Raw genomic sequence first — 26,761 nt, forward strand, 5'->3', positions numbered from 1 at the left:
TCTGTCTCAAAAATAAATAAATAAATAAATAATAAATAATCATATTAACTTTTCTTGGTCATTTGATGTTATTTTCTAGCCATGCCACTGGGGCAAGTTGAGAGTTCTTTTCACTATTCTTATAACATGTCTTTAAGATTTAAAATATTTCAAAATAGGTAGCAATAATTATATATTACTCATTTGTAAAAGCATTAAAAGAAAACTACTTTAAGAGACAATATATAAAGTTGTAAAATGGGGTGGCACCTGTGGCTCAAGGAGTAGGGCGCTGGCCCCATGTACCGGGGTGGTGGGTTCAAGCCCAGCCCTGGCCAAAACTGCAAAAGAAATTAATTAAAATAAAATAAAATAAAATTGGAAAATTAAAAAATGTTTTGTAAAGTAAAAAAATCTAAATGAAAATATGGTATTAAAATGCCAGCAGGGTTGTCTATATTTCAACGTTGCTTCATGGTTTTCAAGCATTATATTGTTCTGAAGGTAAAATAGATTTCATCTTACTTTTCCTTTTGTCATATGGTTGAGCTACTGACCAAAGTGAAATTTTTTTTTTTTTTATTAAATCATAGCTGTGTACATCAATATGATCATGGGGCACCATACACTTGTTTCATAGAATATTTGACATATTTTCATCTCATTAGTTGACATAGCCCTCCTGGCACTGTCCTAGTTACTTTGTCAAGACATTTACATTCCACATTTGCCAAGGCTCACATGTACCCTTGTAAGATGCACCACATGTGTGATCCTTTCAATCCCCCTCCTTCCACCCACCTCCCTCCTCCCTCCCCATGCTCTCCCCCTTCCCCTGTTCTTAGGCTGAAACTTGGTTATAGCTTCATGTGAAGGTCCTAAGTTAGTTTCATAGTAGGGGTGAATACATTGGGTATTTTTTCTTCCATTCTTGAGACACTTTACTGAGAAGAATATGTTCCAGCTCCATCCATGTAAACATGAAGGAGTTGAGGTCTCCATCTTTCTTCAAGGCTGCATAGTATTCCATGGTGTACATATACCACAATTTGTTAATCCATTCGTGGATCGTTAGGCACTTGGGTTTCTTCCATGACTTAGCAATTCTGAATAGGGCTGCAATAAAGATTCTGGTACAAATATCTTTGTTATGGTGTGGTTTTTGGTCTTCTGGGTATATGCCCAGCAGAGGAATTACAGGATTGAATGGGAGATCTATTTTTAGATCTCTAAGTGTTCTCCATATATCTTTCCAAAAGGAATGTATATCTCAAGACCAGAGATGTTGGCGTGGATGTGGAGAAAAGGGAACACTTTTGCACTGCTGGTGGGAATGAAAAAATTTTTTAACAAAATGCACGCAAGTTTTAAAGTATGGTTAATGTACAATGGTAAAAATTCTTAAGAAAAATTATTTTTAGGAAAACAATTATTGCCATTCCTTTATTTTTTCCAACGCTTATATAAAGAATATAGATCAGAATCAGAAAAATTCAGTCTTGTTCTCAAAGGAAGTAAGGAAATAAACCAATTTGCTAGTTTTCTCTTTCTTGGCTAGGTTTCGTATGTCAAAGCTATCGACATTTGGATGGCAGTGTGCCTCCTTTTCGTGTTTTCAGCCCTTCTGGAGTATGCAGCTGTAAATTTTCTATCAAGGCAACACAAAGAACTTCTAAGATTTCGGCGAAAAAGAAAGAGTAAGGTGAGTGATTAAATGTATTGAGTTTGGTGGAATCCAATTTTCATTGGAAAGTGAATTCATCATATTTCATAGAGATGCAGAGCAAAGAAATTTGGGACCAGAGATGAAAAGACACATTCCTTTCACAGTGTCCATTTGAAACTCAAAATGCCAGAAATAGCTTCAGGGAGAAAAGGACGATATGGAGCAATACTTTCAACAGCATCTGGTGACACCACCTCTATCCACTTCTTTTTAATGTACTTCCTGGAACAACACTGTCTTTTGCTTCCGTGAGCGAAATGTGTCATTTCTTACTTGTAATGTTACAGTGTTGCTAATGGTTTTACTAGAATTAAGTCATCAGATGCAATTATCAAAGTAGTTTCTTTTTCTGAGCTAACCCCTTTAGTGGCTTCCATCAAATATTGCTTATTTATGAATACCATGATGAAAAGTTCATACAAAAACCACATGGTCTCTTTTTTTTTTACGTGAATTTTCTCCTTTTTAAGACAGTGCTTCTGAAGCCCTATGGAAAATACAAAAGTGCTATTGTTGTCTTGGTATCATCTGATAAAAGATGAAACCAGTATAAAATTTATTTAGAAACAACATTGGGAGATCTGATAATGTTATAAGGGATCTTCTAACTGAATGTGAGTGCCCTGAATGTAGCTACTCCCCTCTGTTCAGACTGTAAAGGTGTCTCCCTTTATACGTTCATGGAAACAAGAGTTCTACTGACAGCAAATCTCTGAGTTCATTTCTTCTGATGTGACTCTGCCAACTGACATTTTATAGCAATGGTCTTTCAAAGCAATACAGAGAGTAAAATCAAAATAATGAATTATGTATAATTGTGGCCAGGATTCAATAGACTGGGATATTGAAGTCAAAGGTTTAAGTTCTTATGGTTAAGAATCTCGCTCATGTAGAATACACATTTGGGGAGTCTCACTTTGTTGCCCTGGGTAGAGTGCCGTGGCATCACACAGCTCACAGCTACCTCCAACTTCTGGGCTCAGGCGATTCTCTTGCCTCAGCCTCCCGAGTAGCTGGGACTACAGGCGCCCACCACAACACCCGGCTATTTTTTTGTTGCAGTTTGGCTGGGGCTGGGTTTGAACCCGCCACCCTTGGTATATGGGGCCGGCGCCCTACCCCATGAGCTATAGGTGCTGCCCGGAGTTTTAATTTTTTAAAGGCTTCCTTGTGGTTTCTGAATTATAAATTATAATTCAATTTATAAATGTATTAAAATTTGTTTAAAGCACTGAGCGTCGATCACTGAGTCCACTTTGCATTAATCACAAGCTAAAACAGTACCTTACTCACTCGATCGTTTCTAATTGGCCTTCAAAGATCATCACTATCCCAATAAACACCCAATTAACTACAGCATGGAAAGAACAGGGCCTGGGGAGACTGAGTAATAGAGTGAATAGAAAACGGTGCTAGTGCTGACATCTGATTAAATTTTTATGGGAAAAAAATCATGTATCATTTGCATATTGCAATACATGGTGTTGGAGAAATTAACTTCAGCTTCCTCCACCTCCCCTTCCTCCACCTGGTCTATTTGCATTCTCTCTTTCTCCCTCATCCTCTCTCCTCTCTCCCACTCTTTTGCTTACTTGCTTCCTTCCACTTTCTCTCATGGTACCTGGCACTGGCTGAAACACCATTAACAGGCCAAAAGCTGTGTCATAGGTACAAGGCCCTTCTCTCCTGTTAGTAATTGAGAAAGACCATTTGCCCTCTAGTGTCGTTAACCAGAAGTAAAGCAATACTGGTTTTCCCTATCATTGTGATTTCCTTTTTCATTTTTATTTTCCATTTCTTTACCTTCTTTCTCCTCTTATCAGTTTAGAATGTTATCGGCCATGTGCCACAGATACTATGTGCCTGGTGTGCCAGTGAGCGTTCACAATCATCCACATTCCTCACACATCGAACAGTCACAGAATCCAGTGGAAAAATTTAGACAATTGTGGCCCCTCCTTAAAAAAAAAAAAAAAATACCAAAGTGTCTGTTTACCCAGTCTTACCACAGGTTTGAAAGTAAGATTTAAAAAAAAATATGTGATGCCCCTTACTCTTTAGCTCGGAGGAAGATGGAAAGATTAATTTTTCAAGTGACTGACACTTTGGGAAAATGTAGAAATGCACAAATTGTCAGATCTTATTATTCTTTAGTCACTGCTTCATATACTCAGGGAGTGAATGTGGTTAAACATAAATAAAACTTAATGCAGAAAAAAAAGTTGGTTTTTAAAAGTTGTATTCATACTTTGGGGTAGCTACTTTGCAATTGTGAAAATCTAGTAATTGACACACATGTTCAAATGCTATAAGTGATTAGAAACAATTGCATAATTATATGTAATCATATGTGACTTAACTCTCTCATTTCTCAGTCCCTCCTGGTCCCACTTTCCTTCCCACAGAGGGAAGCTTTGGCATTGGAGAAGTTTTACTGTTTTTCAGACATGGTAAATTGACTTTCTTAGCTCTGAATAGAGGAATGGGGCCATCAGTAAAAAGCACAAAGCACATTCTGCACCACTGAGGCAGTGTGCAGTGGGGAAACACAGGCCCTTTCATATTTAAAGACCAGCAAACCACACCTTCCCTTAGCTAAGAAGAGTATTTTCTCTTCCTAAACTTCACTCCATAAAAGGACATTTGAATAATGTCCTTCATTTTGTTGAGAGCTATTCGATTGGTTAAAATGATTTTAATTATATACAAAAGAGAAATATCAAATACATCCTATAACAATCTTCACAGAAGGAGCAATCTGGGGTAAAGTGTGTTTAAAAGTAGCTCCCCAGATGATTCTACCAGACACTGTGGGGAAGAACCCCTGCAAGAGACATAATATTAAATGAATATTGCAGTAATCTCAACTTCATAGCAGATTACCAAGACCCACTTTTATTTTGAAGTTCACTTTAAAATAAGTTGTGCTACTAGAATTACATATTATTTCCCAGCTTCTTATTTCTCCATTCTTTTTTAGTATCTCTGGAAAATAATTTCAAATAATTTATTACACTCTTATTTTATTTAAGTGTACATTTTTAATTGCATGTTATTTGTATAATCAGATGTAGTGGTGCAATATATGTTCATATATATACATATACAATATGGTGTATAAGACTACATAATCAACAGTCTATATAATCTCTTTTTGGATGAGCAACATAATAATATCTCCAGTAACTGAACAGTTAGTATTTATAGAAACTGTAGAATGAAAGTTATATATTCAATTAAGTATTGCTTTACAAAGAACTCTAATGAAAAATCAGGCTTACCTCCCAGATAATCCTTATTTTTATAAAAGAAACAATGAGGTAATGCAAATACATATGTATTCACTAGCAAATGTATGCATCCCATTTATTTTTTAAATATTGTAAGCATCGGGCAAATGTGGGGTTCACTTACTTTGCCTTTTTGAGAATTATTTCCCTCAACTATGAACCCTCTGGGATGACTAAACTCATCATTTTTCTAAACTTACATGTTTTGCTTAGAAACAGCCTGAGCATTCTAAATCCTTAAATAAACATAATGAAAAGGAGTCTGAATGCTGATGTTCTTTATGCTTCTGAGTACTGGTTCAAGTGAATTTTCTTTCCTGCTCTAATTAGGCAGAACAGGCGATGTAAATAAAATAGTCTTATTGTATGAAGTTGGTCACCACAGAGAACCCCTTCCATTAATGCAAGAATTATTCCTAGGGAAGTTTTAACTTGGTTTGGCATTGGCTTGGGCCTTGTATACGATCTTTTGAACTTTACTTTTTCCTCTCTTAAGGGACCAGAGAATCCTGTGTCTATTGTGAATGAATCCAAGTTGGCTCTTATGTCCCCATTTCCCCACCCCACACTGCCATGCCCGCTATGTGCCGATTACCCACGGCACTGTGTCTTGGATGCTCTCTCCAGTGTTCTGTGTGTGTGTGTGTGTGTGTGTGTGCGTGTACATGATATGAGTGGACTGTGGCTCAAAGTTGCTATTCTTACATATACCATTACTGTAGTCCTGGAAGCTTATAAAGACACCTCAAGATATTTTTGAAGTTGTGTGTTGAGTGATATGGATGAAGTGGGATTGCTTTCATGCATTTTATGTGGCTTCTTCCACCTTGCAACATAATGATATGATGGTTTTCTGAGAAATAAACTTGTTACCATAATATTCTAGTGCCTCTGTCTTCCTACTTCTTATCACTTATTATTATGTACACATGCAGATGAAGCAGCAATAGACCATTTGTTCTAAATTTAAGAAATCATGACCTAAGTTATGTTTTGCTAGGCACAATGGTTATCTTTTTTTTTAACAAAGATATCATTGACCGCATTTTGACTGTACACAAACTTGTGATTTTTTTTTATTGATGCATTTATATGCTGTCTTACTTTAAAAATAAGATAATTTTTAACAATAAGCGATTTTTCTGGCCTACAAATTTTGTCAGCTCTATAGTCTTAGGATAAATACAAATATGTGTGCACAGTATTTTGGTTGAAGAAATGAGTCTCCATGGTTGAATGATATGACATCTATATATTATATATACTAAATTATGTAATAATCTTTCCATGCCTGTTTATGCTATATTCTACAGCTAAGATATTCTTTAAAAAGATAAAATATTTCCTACAAAGTCCTTTCATATGTATCTGAGAAAAAGTAGTTTCCCAATAATTTAAATTCAAACAAAATTCTATTTAAATGACACCAATATCAGGTTTTAAAATTTTATCTTCCAAGCAAAACAAAGGTTCTAAGATTTTGATTATTTCCTGAAAACAAATATTCAGAGTTTATGTTTAAACATAACTATTTCTTAGAACTATGTACTCTCTGAAAATCTAGTCAGAACCATAATATCCAGTAAAGTAATATAATCTGTAAACTAAATTCACATGAATTATGGTGACTTCCCTCTAATTAAAAGTTAATTAAAATAGGAATGCAACTTTCCTCATATGTTGTCTATTGCAATATCTCATATCACTTCATAATTCTGAACCAACACCAAAAGAATCTAACATATGCTAGAAATAGAGATTTTTTAATGAATTGTTCCACTGATCTCTCATCTATCTCCTAAAATATTTGTATTGCATTTTTGTAATATTTCATCTAAAACAGTCCTCTTTTTAAACTTACATTTACCATTTATTAATCTCCAAACTATTTCTGAATCTAAGTTCAATATGCCAAGCACAAACTTGGCTGACTGATAGCTAGCTCACATGGCGTCTTTAGTAAATGCAAGGTTCTCCTCAAGTTAGAATTTCAAAAATTGACTTGTCAATGTAAAATGCATCAAGTATTTTTTTTTTTTATTGTTGGGGATTCATTGAGGGTACAATAAGCCAGGTTACACTGATTGCAATTGTTAGGTAAAGTCCCTCTTGCAATCATGTCTTGCCCCCATAAAGTGTGACACACACCAAGGCCCCACCCACCTCCCTCCTTCCCTCTTTCTGTTCCCCCCCCATAACCATAATTGTCATTAATTGTCCTCATATCAAAATTGAGTACATAGGATTCATGCTTCTCCATTCTTGTGATGCTTTACTAAGAATAATGTCTTCCACGTCCATCCAGGTTAATACGAAGGATGTAAAGTCTCCATTTTTTTTAATGGCTGAATAGTATTCCATGGTATACATATACCACAGCTTGTTGGAACGCTTCATAAAGTCCCATAATTCTGACAGTGAACGTTCTGCTTTCTCTCTCTTCTTTTCTGCCTCTTTTACTATCTGAGTTATCTCAAAAACTTTGTCTTCTACCTCTGAAATTCTTTCTTCTGCATGGTCTAACCTGTTGCTGATACTTTCCATTACATCTTTAAGTTCCCTGATTGACTGTTTCATTTCCTTCAGCTCTGCTATATCCTTTTTATATTCTTCATATCGTTCATCTCTGATTTGATTCTGTTTTTGGATTTCCTTTTGGTTAGTTTCCACTTTATTAGCAGTTTCCTTCATTGTTTCCATCATTTCTTTCATTGTTTTCAACATGTGTACTCTAAATTCCCTTTCTGTCATTCCTAACATTTCTGTATAGGTGGAATCCTCTGCAGTAGCTACCTCATGGTCCCTTGGCGGGGTTGTTCTGGACTGGTTCTTCATGTTGCCTGGAGTTTTCTGCTGATTCTTCCTCATGGGTGATTTCTTTTATCTGTTTCCTTGTCCTAATTTTCCTTTCACTTCCTCTTGCTCTTTAAGTTCTCGTGCCTGTGGACTAAGGGTTACAGGACCAGAAGGGTGAGAAGGTTTAAGAGCAAAAAAGGGAATGAAAGAAAGGAGGACCGAGTGGTAAGAAAAAAAAAGAGAAAAATAGAGAAAGGAGAGGGGGTGGGTAAAAGGGATATTGACAAAAAGAAGAGAGGCACAGAAAGAGTGAGACAGAGCAATATAGGTGTACAGTAGGGTACTTTGATACAACCTTAAAAAAAAAACTACCTTCTGGGGGTGCCCAGTTGGGTGGTTCCCTTGAGGTCAGCAGCTCTTTGCTAACCTGATCAGACACAGTACCCCACCTCCACTAAGTAGAGAGGAAAGACAAAAATGCTATAAATCAAACCAAAACAAGCAAACAGAAAACTTTACAGGATAAAATTGGCTGGAAAAACCAAATAATAGCAGTAGAAACACTGACAAAAATGAAGTTCTAATAATTGAAATAGGCAGCAATGTGAAATTATAATTAAACTAGAAAAATTGAGAAAGAGAAAGGATCTGTATGGAAAAGGTTGAACTTTAAAAACAAAACAACAATCCACAACATCAAAATAAACAAAAAAAACAACCAAACAAAAAAAAAAAAACAAAGCAGTATGTATATGTTATTGAATATTGTCTGGGCAACACGTGGTCTTCTGGGGTATGAGATGTTAATCACAGTTCTGATACGACTGGAGGCTGCTAGTTTCTCAAACCCCAGCAGGTAGACATCCTAAATCTCTCTTCAGCCCACTTAAAAGGCACTTTGAACTTGTTCACTTACTGAGCAGAAGCTTTCTCAGGGAAGTGCTTGTCGCTGGAATCACTGCTGAAGTGGCTATCCACTTACCCTGTGTGTCAAAACTGGTCTCCCTCTGCCCCCAGGGTTAGGGCTGCAAGGCGGCTCAGACCCCGCCCTTAGGCTACTTGGTCGCTAGGTTACCAGCCCCCACCCAATTCCAGCTCTGTGACCCTGAGGGCGGAGCTTGCCAGGGCAGATCGCTCACAATGTCTGCCTGTGAACCAGAGCCAAACACTATTAGCTCCGTCTGGCTCAGCGGCTCAGACTGGGGCCCTAGACAAAGGCCAAAGTTCTCCGCACTCCCGCTCAGGCTCTCCCCAAGGCAGTTCAGCTGAGTGCCAAGTCCAAAGACACCAAAACAGTTCACAGGTAAGGCCTTTCTGGTTTGCAGTCTCGCTGCTACTGAACTTACAGTTGCGGGCAGGTTTAGACGGATTGAACACACGCGACCACTTGCTGGTTTTCCACTGTTTTAGTCCTCCTCTTGGGGTCCAGAAGTCTCTCGCTGACTCCTTGTATCCTCTCAGGGGTGATGATAGGCAGATCCCACCAGCCAGAGATGCCTGGAGTCCTATATCCCCAGACTCACAGTGCCCAGATGCAAGGAAGCTGTTACTCGGCTGCCATCTTGCTCCGCTTCCGCATCAAGTATTTTTTTTTTTTTTATAATTTTTTTTTATTTTTATTTTTTTGTAGAGACAGAGTCTCACTTTATGGCCCTCAGTAGAGTGCCGTGGCCTCACACAGCTCACAGCAACCTCCAACTCCTGGGCTTAGGTGATTCTCCTGCCTCAGCCTCCCAAGCAGCTGGGACTACAGGCGCCCGCCACAACGCCCGGCTATTTTTTTGTTGTTGCAGTTTGGCCGGGGCTGGGTTTGAACCCGCCACCCTTGGCATATGGGGCCGGCGCCCTACTCACTGAGCCATAGGTGCCACTCCCCGCATCAAGTATTTTTTAACCTCACCTATAACTGCATTATTTTAAGCCAATCATTTTTATGTAATACATAAATGTGTAGAGTATGCAAGTGAATATTTTATTTTATTTTAAGACACAGTTTCACTATGTCAGCCTTGGTAGATAGCAGTCACGTCACAGCTCACAGGAACCTCAAACTCTTGGGCTTAAGCGATTCTCTTGGCTCAGCCTTCCAAGTAGCTAGGACTACAGGTGGCCACCACAACATCCAGCTATTTGTTTGTTGTTGAAGTTGTCATTGTTGTTTAGTTGACCCGGGCTGGGTTTGAACCCTCCAGCCTGGGTGCATGTGGCTGGCACCATAACTACTGTGCTATGGGCACCCAGCCGAAAATGAGTATTTTATTTTAGACTGATATTGTAGAAAAAAAATTTTAACTCGATCATATCTTTTATCTCAGATTTTTTAAAGGATGATGATTCTTCCCAACAAAATCAAGTCATTATTATGTTTATTTGCAATTTTAAAAATCTACACACATTGAAACTGCATAAATGGGAATTAAGAATTGTTTGGTTTTCCTTCTCTCATTTTCCTACCTGGCAATAAAGCCATAGAAAGTGATTTAAGCAAAAAGATTTTTGCAATCATCTATTTAACACTTTATTAGTATAGTATAAAGAACGCCCCACAGGGAACTAATAAGGGAGAAACATTAGGAGTAATGTATGTAATACCATTGTATCTTACAGCAATTCACATAATCAACACTTGTGCTGTCACAAATGCTTAATGTTTTGTTCACATAAATGGCAACCTTCCTGCCTTCATCACTCTTACACCCAAGTAAGTTTTTTTTTTTGTCATTTTTGAGGACTAAGAATAGGATTAGAAATTAATTCTTATTGCACATGTATATTAATATATTTTTCTAGTTACAGTATGAATTTTATACAAAATAGTCTTTGGCATAACTCTCTAAATAAAATGAAAAGGAATTTAGAAAGTTTCACAATGCAGTATGGATGTAGTATGATTATTGAGATGTTTTCTCTGTTTTAAATTTAGTGAAAAAGGGTCTTCGTGTAAAATGAATTGTATAGCAACCAAATGGCTTTATCCATTCTTCATTTGCTTGAAGCATAGTCTTAATAATGTACTTAGGGATAAATTAAGCTTGCTCTTTAATTTCATGTTTTAAATTAGCCATCTTTTCATCCTGTGGATAGTCATTCTATTTCATCTTCATTATTGCCTATATTTTGAGTTGTAAAGTGCTTTAATTTTATAACCCTTGTATATTGGCTAACACACAGTATTTCTAAATCAAAAGTTTTAGGGTTTTGTTTTCTTAACTCCTTGCTTTCCTGATAGGCAGTCCATTAGAATTTAAGCTGAAGCTGTTTCCTGAAAACAGAAGTATCTTAAAGGAATATTTGAGTGCTAATTAGAATAAAGAACATCACTGTATGTCCAAGCATACACAAACCCAGGACAATTCATAACTAGGCAGAAAAATTAGTAATAAAAGCAGAAAAATTAGTAATAAAACAATTTAGTGCATTTTCTAATTTAGTAAACTAAAAATAATGATGAGCTTTATCTAATGCTAAAAATTATTATTCGGGTTGAGCCTTTCATAAAAAGAACAAATGTCATAAAGCCAGCCATTAAAGAAGAAAAAAAGATCACTTGATCCTTTTAAGATCTGGGGCCTTTGGTCTCCCATTCCCTGTCTTCCTGGGAGTATAGACTGAGCCCTGTTTAAGGGTCTGGTCCCCACAAACTGAGACCCTAATTCTGAAGAGCACTGTTAGGACTTTGCATGTCTTACCACATGGACACGCTTAAAATTGTTTGTGCTGCTTCACAGAACATATTTACATTAAAGACACCTTGATTGCAAAACTTGGATTCACAAAATATTCCAGCAGTCACATGGCACAACCCATCTATGGTGACAATAAGGCAATGGGGCCTTGAGGGGTGAAGCCATCTCTTTAGTTCTATACTGTTGGTTAAACTTTTAGTGTAGCAATGCAGTGCACTGTCTGGGATGCAGGGCCCTGGGAAAGTTTGTTTTATGTAGTGTTTTAGTGCTAGTTTAAAACATCTTGTAGTGAAACAATTCAAGCTGTTATTAGCATTTTTCTTTCATATTGTGCTTGACACAATTTCTATAAGTATTACAGTCCAAATATTAATAATACAAGAGCGGCAACAATTTGAGTACTGTTTCAGATGTTTTATGTATTTTCTTTCACCCTAAAAAAACCCTCCTAGGATAGGTGGTCTTTTCCAAAGTAAGAGACCAAGAATCAGAGGGTTAAGTACCTAAATCAAGGTTATCCAGACTTTGGATGCCCTTAGCATCTCCAGTCCCAAGTTCTGTTGGAGCCACTGCTCTATGGGAGGATGGGATATGATCATATGCCGTTTTCATGCTGGGCTCTTGGGCCATTTTATACCCTGGCCATGTTAAAAATGTGTTCATTCCTCAAATGAGTTCTTTATAAGAAGCCCAAACTCGTATAAAAAATGCCTTGTTCCAAGCCCTTAGTAGGATTTTCAGGTGTAGCTTTTGTTAAAATGTAAACAAAGCCCAAGATGGAATATCTGTAAATTTCTGCCAAAATCCACTGAATACTAGCCAGGTATGTGTTAGCACTTGTCCCTGGGAGATTCGACCCAAAACCAATTTTAAAGCAGGTTTTCCCTTGTTATTGTTTTTTTTTTTTTTTCTTTTCCTTTGAGACAGAGTTTCGCTTTGTTGTGCTGCAGGGTGCTGTGGCATTATAGCTCACAGCAACCTCAGACTCCTTGGCTCAAGAGAGCCTCCTACTTTAGCCTCCCAACAGCTGGGACTACAGGCACCCACTACCACCATGCACCACTAGTTTTTCCATTTTTTAGTAGAGATGGGGGTCTCACTCTTGCTCAGGCTGGTCTCAAACTCCTGAGCTCAAGCAATCCACCTGCCTCAGCCTCCCAGAGTGCTAGGATTATAGCCTTGAGCCACTGTGCTCAGCTGGTTTTCTGTTGTTGATACTCAGGACAAGCCCTCACCATGTAAATCGCTCAATGGATAAGAAAGGAATGGGTTAGGGTATGGCCTGGACACCACTATTGCTGCAGACACGGCTAGTTACCCTCTGAACCAGCAACTTGGCAAGCCTTACATGATCTGATATCATCCTCTCCTAAAATTTCCATAAGGAACTGCATCTCCCTCCATTTGATGCTCTTAGCCATGCATTTAACAAAGACCCATTTGCCTGACCACAAGGCAAGGCTTAGAGCCCAGGAGGTTTTGAATCTCCAGATGTTGCTCTGAGGTCAAGAACCAATTCTGAGCCTGCCAAATATATACTGTTCTCAAGCCAGCTCAATGTACAGACTTACCTTTGCTTTCTTCAATAAACGTTGTTCATCCCATGGAGACAACAGTGCCAAATACAGTTGGGGTTATGATCTTCCCTGGGAGACTTTATGCTGGTGAACTACATGGCCTGTTTTGCATCTGTGGGAGGAGAGGCTCAAGGGAAGTTCAGACCACTCCAGAGACCGCATCGCTGGGCCACTATTGCATGGCTTCCTTTACATGGATATGGTGCACTCCACCCCAGTCATTCCTGAATGTACAATTTTCATGTCATCAGGGAACTTAGATTGGAATATCTTCATCCACAACATGGCAGATACCTCAGGCATAAGTATGGACTGATGCCCTTTAGATGCCTTCTGTCTTGGGGGCTATTTCTACAGGAACTCAAGAGAAGGCCAGCAGTTGTTACTCAGATAGATAACACCTGCTGACAGCATCAGAGAATCTTCTAGTCTACAATCCCAGCAGCCACCTTCGAGGGCCACTACAGAGCTTTTCCCAGAAACCCCATTCTAGGGTGTGTTTCAGTAGCAGATGTTTTCACACTCAGTGAATCATAAGGCCCCATGGGGCTGCAGAGCTCTGACAGTTTGCCTTTGCTTCCTTTGGAAATCCAGTGTATCTTCTACTCACTCAATGCAGCAATGGGCAACAGAAATCCAGACTTCAATAGCACCATAAGCCATTTCTCCCATTGTGGGGTCCAGAAGAGACAGCAGTTTGTCCTTTATTGTCCTCAGACCAGGTTATTCCTAGAAAATGGGCTGATGGGCTGGGCCTTGAATCTTACCACCCTTATTTAGTCACATGGACCATTCCTCCCTGACTTTGTCCTTGGAGAGGGGAAATCATCATTTATCATGAAACAATTTACTTTATACAGTGATCTGGACCAAATTGTTTCTTCTCGTGATGTGACAATATACTGGAGAATCTGAGTTCCCTTTGGAGAGGACAGTGAAGGCGTACTGCATCTGACATTTTTACTATTGGTGCTGAAAGAAAGCATGAGTTAAGTGTACCAAATCAGAACAGCCTGCTTTGCCCTGCTGAAACTTCTGAGTAGCTTTCACTGCATTCAGTGTGACGGAGGCTGTGGGGGCTTCTCCAGTGGATGTAAACAGCAGTGGTCAGCCTGCAGGACCCACCAGGTTTCATCCCAGGCCAGACGCGCTACTCTGGGGAGAATCAACAAGAAGTAGCACCACTGTCCCCCCATCAGAGATGGGAGTTCCCATTATCTCCCTGGAATCCTGTACTGTTGAATATTCACTACACAGGAAGATTTAAGCAATTCTAAAGGCTTCCATTGTGTCTAATTAAAACTGGGCTAAGGAAAGACCTGACCACTATGAGACTCCAGCCAGAAATGGGGGGATCCTTCACTTATGAGTGACATGTTGAGCCAAAGGCAATAGCACCCAGTAGATTTACTTTATTCTCTTCCTTCCTAGCTATAGATTTCAGTACAATCAAGATCACTTAGCCTTATCTTTGTGGCCCCAGCAGCATTTGCTCTGGCATCAAGCAATCCCCCAAAGGCTGTGTTCACTAACCCCTGGCCATTCCACCTGAACCACAGCCTTCAAGCCCCACTCAAGAGTTGGACAAGGAGGTCCTGGCCTCTGAGTCAGCTTTTTTGTTTCAACTGCCTATTCTGATGGAGAAAATTCAGTGACCCAGTCATAGCGTCCAAGCCTTTTGTTCCCATTCTCAGTTGGCACAGTGGGGATTTAACTTCTAAGATAAAAGGAACAGATCTAACAGGGTTCGTTAGGGGAGGCAGATGCAGAAGCCAGAACAGGCTTCCTCCTCCCAGCAGTGGTAATGCCAGAAAACCATTCACAGGAATCCTGTTCATTCTCCTCATGCTCTTTTTTTGTCCCAGCAGCTGCCTAACGAGAGCTCATACATTTACTCTGGCCATGATCTTAGCCCAGATTTTCTTGCCATCAATGAAACCCAGCATGGTAGCTGCAAGAGCAGGACCCTAGGAGGGTGTGGCTTAGGCAGGCTCACTTCTGATTGTCACAAGGCCAGCCAGGGTTTGCTAGGACACTTAACAAATCTTCCTCCTGCAGAAGTGGTTCCACATCACAGCAGGGAGAGGACTCATCTGTTTTCCTTCTCAGTGACATTCACACCGCCCTAGGCTTTCCCTCTTCCAAAGGGTTGTCATTATTATCCCTGCCCATAATTCTTGAATGATAACACTGCAACATCCGGGGGTCAGCATTCACCCCAATCATTGCTTTTCATGATGCAGTGTCTAAACATATGCTAGGTCCTGGGTGAAGTAATCTAAGGTCCAGGAAAGCATAGATTGCCCAGATACCTGCCAGCGTATGTCACTTCTCAGCACAGCAACCCATCTCCCGTGTACTGTGATTGCTTTTTCTGTCCTGGTGGCTACTAGCTGCTAGGAATGCACAGTCTGAGTGGAGACCTGCTGTAAATATATATACATAACAGATGGTAAGGATTTACTGTGAAAAGAATGTGAACTATCTCCTTGATTTTTACTTCAAATAAATGTCAGTATGTTGAACATATTGAGCTAATTTTAAAAAAAAATTAAAATTAATTTCTCTTGTTTCTGTATTTTTTGAGATAAGAGTCTCACACTATCACCCTGGGTAGGGTGCCATTGCCTCTGCCTCGCTCACAGCAACCTCAAACCCTTGGGCTAAAGCAATCCGCCTGCCTCAGCCTCCCAAATAGCTGGGACTCTGGCACCTGCCACCACGCCTGGCAGTTTTTCTATTTTACTAGAGATGGGGTCTTGCTCTTGCTCAGGCTGGTCTTGAACTCCTGAGTTCAGGTGATCCACCTGCCTTGGCCTCCCAGAGTGCTGGGATCGCAGGTGTGAGCAGCTACTGCACCTGGCTTCCTGTTTCTTTTTAATTGTTAGTATAGTTAATGTGAAAGTTAGAATTACACACATGACTTCCCTTTGTGGCTCAAATTACATTTTTATGGAACAGGACTGCAGCCACTTGTTTCATGCAGATTATTAATTTATGGGAAATAAGGAACTAATGGTATCTTCAGCTACTTTCCCTTTCGTTTTATCCCCCTGATCACCCACCTGCCAACTCAAAAGGGGAGAGATCTGTGCCATCCATACTCCAACAGTGAGACTCTACTCAACCCTGTTTTGTTTTGTTTTTTTTCCGTAGAACTTTTGTTGCCTAACACCCAGATTGTATCAATGCCAGCTTCTCTTCAGAACTCTCTTTTAGAACTTTTGGCCACATTGGGTCTGAAAGGCTCTGAAAAGTTTGGTCAGCGGCTTTCACCACCACCAAGATTTGTAGTTCAAAGTGTCGTTCAGAATCTTCAAACACCTGTAGGCTTTAACCTAACACAACATTTAGCTTTCTATGAGGATGTGAGGTACAAAGTCCATCAGGCCAGCGGCATCTTCCCTGCATAGAGGCTCAGCACTTTCTCCAGAGAGTGGCTTCCTTTGCCCCTCAGCAGTTGCATACAATCAATGGCCTTGACACAGAGCAGTCACAGCCTTGGCTTCAAACCAAACTTGAATGCCACCTAGTCATGTGGGCCAAACATCACCAGGCCAGTGGGCAACCCCCACATGCAGGTGCAGTCCTTAACAGCAATGAGGATGACTCCAATTCCCCACGTAGTCTAACTATTGTTTTCAAGGAAATGCTATAGGAATCAGGGGTCATTCCCAGCAGCCGCAGCCGGATGTCACCCTTTATTTGCAGACAGTTATATGAAAAGATACAACTGAGAAAAATTCAGTTGTTGTAAACTGAGAAAAATTCAGCTGTTGTTTACTATGTTCATTTCTGTTCACTATGTTCATTTCTGAGAAACCCTGACCCCAGATGAGCAGCTGAGGTCTCTGATATTTTTAAAGGAAGTTCTCCAGAACACATGGTTTGAAAGGTAGTCAGTAAATTTTGCCTTACTGAATACATCAGCTGAAATACTGAAATCTTAGCAGTTTAGCAATGAATTTCCCAAATGTTTCAACTACTGTGTCAACACGTGATCACAAATGCTCATTGAAAAGCTATCTTTCGTCCTACTCTGAGATAGAATTGTTTTAAACACATGGGCTGATATAGTTCAAGAAGTTATTTTATACTTCAACATTCAGTTGATTTGCACACAAAATATTATAAATTACCCAGGCGACCGAATGCAAACACCGAATAATGGTGATACTATTTTTAGCATTTACATAAGAACAGTTTAGTTCCTTAGTGTATACAGCTGCTTTTTTCCAAGATGCAAAAGAGCTCAAAGTGAACCACAAACAACAAATTTGCCTGAAAAAGTTTTTGTGGAAGTTGAAGAAATAGTAGTCTAAATGAAGATGCTTATTAAACAGTACTAGAAAATAACTAGATTTCTGGATTTTGCAAGATTACAGGTAATTTGCAGGTAATCTGGATTGTCAACTTTTATTTCAAATGTCCTCGAAATTCTTTTAGGTCTTATCTTTTTCACTAATTATATGCTTTTGTTTTTCACATAAATTACCTTATTTTATAAACGCTCTAAAAACTATTTTATACATTACTGAGTCGATTCAATCATCTTCTCATTTTTAGGATCCATAATAATTGCTATTTTTCACTTTCATATTTTATAATACATGGTTTGTTGAGCAACTACATTAATAGACCCAAAATAATTTTCAACAGTTTAAACCGAATAATTACGAAAAAGAATTATCGTAGGAGAGACATGACTTTATAAAATGTCTAATCTTTTAAACTTTCAATTTTGGCACCACAAACTCCTTATTTATAGATGTACGCATTCACTATTACCTCCTAAATAAATATGTTAAATTATTAACAATTTTTATAAATTGTTAATTATTGTATTTCTCTGTCATATGCTTATTAAATAATTTTTCTTCATTTTGGTTTTCATTTCATTTATATTCACGGAAAATACTCTTCAATGTGCTCCATTCAAAGTATTGATACTTTTTAGAAGAACATAAGTAGTTGTAAATAATAAGCTTATAAATTTATTTCATGTTAAAGAAATTTCATTTTCTTTATTTACAAAATTTCATTTACAATTTCAACCAAACCAGTGTGCCTGAAAAGTAATTGTACATAAATTAGGATACATGACTATCTTATAGATTTTCAAAAAAAAATTAATGTAAAACAGAAAAAAAGCACAAAGCAAATATAACAAAAACCAAGCAGTTTTTGAACTACACTGTATCTGCCAAGAACAAATTCAGAGTTGCAGGAAACAAGCATTAAGAATTTGGCTTCACGATGCTCATGGCTGGGAAGAATCAACATTGTTAAAATGTCCATACTACCCAAAGCAATGTACAATTTTAATGCAATCTCTATTAAAGCTCCACTGTCATACTTTAAAGATCTTGAAAAAATAATATTTCATTTTATATGGAATCAGAAAAAACCTCAAATAGCCAAGACATTACTCAGAAATAAAAACAAAGCAGGAGGAATCATGCTACCAGACCTCAGACTATACTATAAATCAATAGTGATCAAAACAGCATGGTACTGGCACAAAAACAGACAAGTAGATGTCTGGAACAGAATAGAGAACCAAGAGATGAATCCAGCTACTTACCGTTATTTGATCTTTGACAAGCCAATTAAAAACATTCAGTGGGGAAAAGATTCCCTATTTAACAAATGGTGCTGGGTGAACTGGCTGGCAACCTGTACAAGACTGAAACTGGATCCACACCTTTCACTATTAACTAAGATAGACTCTCATTGGATTAAAGATTTAAACTTAAGACATGAAACTATAAAAATACTAGAAGAGAGTGCACAGAAAACCCTTGAAGAAATCGATCTGGGCGAGTATTTCATGAGGAGGACCCCCCCAGGCAATTGAAGCAGCTTCAAAAACACACTACTGGGACCTGATCAAACTAAAAAGCTTCTGCACAGCCAAGAACACAGTAAGTAAAGCAAGCAAACAGCCCTCAGAATGGGAGAAGGTATTTGCAGGTTATATCTCCTACAAAGATTTAATAACCAGAATCCGCAGAGAACTCAAATGTATGAGCAAGAAAAGCACAGTGATCCCATCGCAGGCTGGGCAAGGGACTTGAAGAGAAACTTCTCTGAAGAAGACAGGCGCACGGCCTACAGACATATGAAAAAATGCTCATCATCTTTAATCATCAGAGGAATGCAAATCAAAACTACTTTGAGATATCATCTAACTCCAGTGAGACTAGCCTATATCACAAAATCTCAAGACCAGAGATGTTGGCGTGGATGTGGAGAAAAGGGAACACTTCTGCACTGCTGGTGGGAATGTAAATTAATACATTCCTTTTGGAAAGATGTTTGGAGAACACTTAGAGATCTAAAAATAGATCTGCCATTCAATCCTATAATTCCTCTACTAGGTATATACCCAGAAGACCAAAAATCACATTATAACAAAGATATTTGTGCCAGAATGTTTATTGCAGCCCAATTCATAATTGCTAAGTCATGGAAAAAGCCCAAGTGCCCATCGATCCATGAATGGATTAATAAATTGTGGTATATGTACACCATGGAATATTATGCAGCCTTAAAGAAAGATGGAGACTTTACCTCTTTCATGTTTACATGGATGGAGCTGGAACATATTCTTCTTAGTAAAGTATCTCAAGAATGGAAGAAAATTTATCCAATGTTCTCAGCCCTACTATGAAACTAATTTATGGCTTTCACATGAAAGCTATAACCCACTTATAACCTAAAATAGGGGGAAGGGAGAGAGGGACGGGAGGGAGAGAGGGATGGGCAGAGGGAGGGTGATTGGTGGGATTACACCTGTGGTGCATCTTACAAGGGTCCCTGTGAAACTTAGTAAATGTAGAATATAAATGTCTTAACACAATAACTAAGAAAATGCTAGGAAGGCTATGTTAACCAGTGTGATGAAAATGTGTCAAACAGTCTATAAAACCAGTGTATGGTGCCCCATGATCACATTAATGTACACAGCTATGATTTAATAATTAAAAAAATGCAAAAAAAAAAAAAAGAAGAAGAAGAATTTGGCCTCCATGTAGAGGGAAAAATTCAGTACATGATGCTGGTATTTCCCCTTTTGGCATCACATATTTATCACAATGCAAGTTCCCCGCCCCCCACCCTAAACAATAAATGAACATATGTAACACAATATCCCAATAGCTTTTTGTCTTGGTCTCTTTATTTGTATATTGTAGAAATACGTAGGCAATGTCAGAATTTTAGTTTCTCTATTAAAATACACCTTTTATTAGCTTCATATTTATTAATGAGTATTCTATATGATGTAGAAGGAATAAATGGATAAAACACCAATGGGGACAAAAGCAACTCATCTTTATATGCTTCAGTTATTTTTTCCTTCTATTAAACATTTACCCTGGTGAAATTTAAGTTGTGAATCTGAAATGCTTGCTATGCATTCTGTTACTAAGGGTTCTTACATTTTCTTTGACAGGATGATGAGGGGAGGGAAAGTCGATTCAGTTTCACAGCCTACGGAATGGGACCATGTCTACCAGCAAAAGACAGTGTCACCCCTAAAGGCCCAAACCTTCCTGTCCAGGTAATGCCAAAAAGTCCTGATGAAATGAGGAAGGTCTTTATTGACCATGCCAAGAAGATTGACACCATCTCCCGAGCCTGCTTCCCTTTAGCCTTTTTGATTTTTAATATTTTCTACTGGGTTATCTATAAAATTCTTAGGCATGAGGATATCCATCAGCAACAAGATTAAATCTCTGGGGGCATGCAGGTGGAAATGGTCAGAGAAAGCTCACTTGCCATAGGGATGTGTGTGTGTGTGTGTGTGTGTGTGTGTGTGTGTGTGTGTACAAATGATGACCACTGTATTAAAATGGCATATGGGAAAGGCTTGCATTTTGATTTGCAATGCAAAGTCATTGAAGAGACAGATGAAGAGACAGATGAAGATTCTTTTAATGGATACAAAGTACATAGTATGGGATTTTATTTTATACTAATTCAAGATGATTTTTTCACAGTAAATCATATAAGTGGAAGCTTTATTACAAATGTGTTTGTATTATGGTACATGTTATACAATTATTATATACGTTATCTAATATCACGTAATAGTAGACATGAAAACTACTTTTGAATTTCTTGATTCTTATTTCAAGGCTGTTAAATCCTACAAAAGAGGAATTTGCACAGTAAATTTTATATAAGGAAAAGGGAGGAGTATGATGAAAATAATACAAATCAATAGCTTGAGATGTAAAAACTATCCTCTTATCGTATACTTAAAAATAGGAGAAGAATCAGTTAATTAAGTAGAAAACTCTTGCATATTAATAGCAGATTGTACATACAAATGCTGTAGAACCAACCTATGTAATTGTAAAAATTTTCAACTTAGAAGATTAAAAGACTTACACTGTTTAGAATACTAAACTTAATTGTTCAGAAGACCAAATTTTCCCTCTATGAAAATTTAAAACAAATAAGAGATCAGAGATCACATTACATTCAGAATCTACTTTTCTTAAACTTTACATCTCAAGGAATGAAAGTGGAAATACTGAAGCAACTCTGTTTTGAATAAGTGGTATAGCTATATACTTTTAGTTATTGCCAAACACTGAAAAATGCAAGCCAGCACCTTTGTTTTTGATAGATTTTTAATAGTAGCTGCTTAACTGTATGTGATTGTGTTTCATGTTTTGTTATAATTGAACAAAGTTCAGTAAGATTTTTATACTTTAGTTTTAGAGTGAAACTTTAAAATTCAATGGGATTAAAGTATTTACATTTGATAAAAGTGAATTCAAGGAAAACAAAAATGAATTCATAAAAGACGTTTTTAATGGGAACAGTTTTCCCCTCGAAGTTACATGGGTTCAAACTCTTATGTCTAAATATAAGAAAGGAAAGTATTAATTCTAAGTGATATAAATAACTCATTTCTGTAAGGCGAAGATTGTTTTATATATCTGAATTAGTGATTTCAAAATACAAGTCATTCGCAAGATGTCAATAATTTTAAATGAAATTTTTATATAAAATTTATCAATGACTCTATGGGATTACATCAACTCTAATGGGGCATTAACTTGTTTTGTAATCAGGTGTAAAGTATGATAGAGTTCTTGGTTAAACCGAACAAGACTGATTCTTTTTCAGTTTTGCTATTTTTTAAAAGTTATTTTTACCATCAATTCCATATTTGAAAAAGCTTTAAAATGTTTTTTAGATATTTTAAGTGTTGGTCATGTGCTCTAAATGGAAATTCAGTATAACAAATTATCCACAGAGAAATATGTAAACAACAAGTGAACAATTAACTCTGATGGAAGATAGAAAAGTAAGCCAGTTCTTGAATCAGATAGTATTATCCTCTGACATTCCATCACTCAAAGTAGAAGCAAAACCTGCCATTTAAAGCTATACACTTTTCACTATTATTGCACTTCAGTCTTTCCAGTTATAGTTTTAAAAAAAGTCTTTTTAAAAAATACACTCAGCAGTTCCTGCTAGTAAAAAACCAAATTCCCCTCCTTCATAAGTAATTTAAAACAACACAATAAGACATCATACACAAGGGCCACAACTAAAGGAATTTATTACTATGTACTTTTCTTAATTTAAGACCTGCGCACCCAACTGTTAAATTCTATATGTGTCTTCATTTGGGAAACAAAAACCATGAAAATATATTCGTGTAGTGAAGATCAGAGCAAGCCAGGTGCTACAGTCCAGTGTTTTGGGTACTGCACACCATAAGCGGCAGGTTCAAACCTTGCCTGGGCCTGATTATGAAGATTAGAGCAAGGTACGTTGTTTGTGCTTCCTGAAGATTAGGAAAGGTTGAAGTGATGATAAGTAAGCACCATTGTCTCGATGTCTCTGAAATACCTGAATACATTGTTCTACACTTTACACACCTTATTATATATAAATATACACATGTATACTTCCAAAAGACACTCACAGACATCATTTGTTTTCACATTTGAGGATATTAAAAATGTCTCTTTTAAAACCTGAAACTTGAAATGTAAAAATACCAGCCATGAGACAGTTTGTCAACAATAACATTGATATATCAAAATTCTATCTCAAAAATACTATACTTTCCTTCAACATAGTTTTCCTTTCCCATTATACTTATTACTGTTTTACTGCACTAAAAAATATAATACTATAACAGCCTTTACTCACAAGGCAAAGATGGCTGAATCCAAGATGTGTAAAGGAACAAAATTCTTAGAATGGAAATGTGTCTAATGACCCCGAACAGAGATCGTCAACAATCTTTGAGATCATAATGCCTCCTAACCCAAGTGATACTAGAAAGGGAGCTTCCATAGGGAGCCACCTGGTATTCTAATCACTTGAAAGGCAAAGTGATGCATGTTCTTCCTAACTAAGAAACTTAAAACCTGTGTATAAAATATAACTTCCTGCAATTTAAAAATAACTAGGGCAGGGAAAATAACCAGGTCAAAAAACAATAGAAATCTCAAGCTGGTAGCTACACCATTTTAACCTGTTTCTTGGCTATATATTATCCGTCTTAAGCTGGCTTCATTTTTCTCTTTTTCCTTAAAAACACACACACACTCCCCATAATCATCAAAGGGAGTGGAATTTATTGAGGAAAGGTCCATAATCCTGTGATAGGTCCAATAACACTAAGTGATTCCTGATAGAAATTAGGAACAGCACAGTTATGTAATGTGGCCATCTCTTAATCATGAAATAATGTTTTGTCTCAAAAACACATGAACAAAGCTATCTGGATCAAATCTTTTCTCTCACCTTAACAATGGGATTCTAAAACATTTGGATTGTCTTTGAAGAATGGCTAAATATTTGTCAAAAAGTTCTTCCAAAAGACAACTAGTGGTATGGGATGCTGTGGTAGTGTCTTCACAGGTAGTTTTCTCAGGACACTTCTTATGATTCATAAGTAATAAAAATAAGAGGAGAACTTTAAAGGGGATGGAAAGTTATTTTTCTAAAGTGGTTCTGAATCCTGGTTGTATACGGAAATTCCTTACATGTTTTTAAAAATATATACATGTTTGGTGTCCCACATAGCAGGTTATGATTCAATCATTTAAAGAAAAATTCATTGAGCACCTTAGGTATGCTCAGCACTGCTCTAAGTGCTAAAATCACTGTCTCAGTCATAACATGTGAAATTCTGGATTACTGAAAAAATTCCACAACTGAAACACTTGAAATGAATATTACACAAGAGGACTTACATGTTAAACAACCATGAGATCTTTTCAGGTTTATAAAATAACGAAATATAAAATTAATCATCCACACAGTAAATGGAAATGGATGGAAATTTCTATGCAATTATTTCCAGTAACCTTAAATGTCTTCCTAAAACTTACTAATAACTTCGAATTAAATAAATATTTAAAAATTTATTTCAGATATGAAGATATTATAGAAAACCTTAGTAACATGAATTAAGAAAACTATCAAACATAATACATAATGGTAGAGTAAATGTCAGTAAAAATGTAATGAATTAAGTTGTTTTACTTTAATAGTTGAATTTTCTCTGTGCTGGTTTTAGAACAGAGGTCTTTGGGTAACCCCACTTACATATACGTTATCCAGCCTGGCTTGTTAATACAGCTGAAGATGAAAGGAGCTGAGGTTTAAATGCCAGGAAAGTATGCAGTTGTAAATCTATACTTGAACAAGCTTAATTGTGTAAACCTTCACTTTTATCTCTATGAAATGTGCAATGGCCATTCTTGATACTATTTGTATTTTAATGTATGAAACACTATAATACTGGAGGGAAAATGGATTGGAGAACCCTGACATTCTATGGATATAATATAATGTGCTGTGGAAAACAGAACAAAAAGAAAATATCTCGTATCTTTTCCATGTACTATCAAAATGTGATATATATACTGTGATTTCATTATTAATGAGCCAAGATGTTTAAAGGACTAGCAAAAAAGTATTGCTATTTTCAGGTGTTAATTATTTTTGTTTTCTCGAGTCTTATTCTGAGTCTTTTTTTGCTGTCTGGATAATATCATATTTTTCCAGGAAATTATATGAAAATATATTTTAAAATGTATGCACAATTTTATCAACTTGTTTTTCATTATATTATCTTTAGTTCAATTCTGCAACTAACACACTCTCAGAGTTATTAACTGGTGAACAGTGTATGGTATTTATCATGTAAGTGTACAAAATTTCATTGAAAACAATAAACTTGAACACTTTTCAAGAATATGGATGATTTTGTCCAATTTTTTTTAAAGACCAAAATTTTTTTTATTTTTTTATTTTTGAGACAGAGTCTCAAGCTGTCACCCTGGGTAGAGTGCCATGGCGTCACAGCTCACAGCAACCTCAAACTCTTGAGCTTAAGAAATTCTCTTGCTTCAGCCTCCCAAGTAGCTGGGACTACAGGTGCCCACCGCAACACCCAGCTATTTGTTTTTGTTGTTGTTGTTGCAGTTGTCATTGTTGTTTAGCAGGCCCGAGTCAGGTTCGAACCCGCCAGCCTCAGTGTATGTGGCCAGTGCCCTACCTACTGAGCTATGGGTACCAACTAAAGACCAAATTTTATCGTGTTTTCTTTCTGGCTTTCAACATGTGGCTATATTTCATTCTTAGTATGAATTGCTATTTAATAATGGAAAGAAAAATATCTCAACTAAACATTAAAACTTTTCATCTAATTCATTTGGATAAAATTCCTTTATTCATCTATATAATTCTAAAGAAAAATAAAATATGTTATAAATCAACTTTTTTGGTACCTAGTAAAATTACAGTTTAGGAAGAAAAAATATGAATAATCTGTCCTTCCAACTTTAGAACAATTGAGAAACACAGGAGTTACCACTGGCCCAGAAAAACGATTCTGAATCTGCTAAAATTATAGAATTACAGAAAAGTGTGTATTAGAAAAAGAAAGGGAACATGAAATTATTTGAATTGAATTGGTTTTTAAAAGTTAATTTGGGTGCCCTGGACTCTTTATTGTTCATCCTTATGTCTTTCTTTAGGTTTGTTTTTATTCTTTAATAAACGTATAGTATTTTTATTGTGTTCAGTACAAAAGCTGAAACTGAGTTTACTTTCAATTTCTGTATATTGACTACCAATAAAATTTCCTTAAAATGCTGCAGCTTATAAACTGCTTAGCAGTCATTTTTAAAACCTGAAAAAGAAACAAATTAACTCACCAAGTCAAAAGTGTAGCTGAAATGTTCCCAGATAAATATGTTTTCTTCCTTTGCTTCTTGTAAATTTATGCTTGTTCTATGTCATCCTCAGGTTTTAAGATTTAGGAGGATTAATTAGTTTCAGGGTCGCTGCTTAGAATCTTCAGGAGAGCCAGGAAAACACACATAAGGGAAAACAAAAATAGCACCCTCAATTAGAGACCTGGTCTATATAAGAGTAGTCTGAGCATAACAGTAGTCTAGTTACCTTTAAGTTAATTTTCTCTGGTCATCTCTAACGAGAAAAACCAGAAGCAAAAAAAGAGTGCTTAAGCCCCAAAGTACATGGATTCTTTTATGTTATCAATGCGGGGCATCATGGCCCTCTGCATAGAGTGAGACTTGCTTTGTTACCTAGACTTTCATCTGATGATATTGACTGTTGGTCCATTTACGACACTATTAGTAAGCTATTCCTCATATACATGGTTAATAGTTTTTATGGCCTTTCCATTAATGGAGT

The 26,761-nt window shown here is 37.1% G+C and overlaps 1 protein-coding gene across 1 annotated transcript in view; it reads left to right on the forward strand.

The window, feature by feature from the left end:
- Positions 1–20,789, forward strand: part of GLRA3 (glycine receptor alpha 3) — a 92,379-nt gene extending 71,590 nt beyond the window's left edge. Inside the window, exons 9-11 of the mRNA XM_053595857.1 lie at positions 1,538–1,681; positions 4,111–4,155; positions 20,511–20,789. Of these exons, the coding sequence (XP_053451832.1) occupies positions 1,538–1,681; positions 4,111–4,155; positions 20,511–20,789 (468 nt within the window). The remainder of the gene's footprint in view (positions 1–1,537; positions 1,682–4,110; positions 4,156–20,510) is intronic.
- Positions 20,790–26,761: the final 5,972 nt, after the last annotated feature.

The sequence above is a fragment of the Nycticebus coucang genome, chromosome 1 (genome assembly GCF_027406575.1).
Source record: "Nycticebus coucang isolate mNycCou1 chromosome 1, mNycCou1.pri, whole genome shotgun sequence".
NCBI classification, from domain to species: domain Eukaryota; kingdom Metazoa; phylum Chordata; class Mammalia; order Primates; family Lorisidae; genus Nycticebus; species Nycticebus coucang.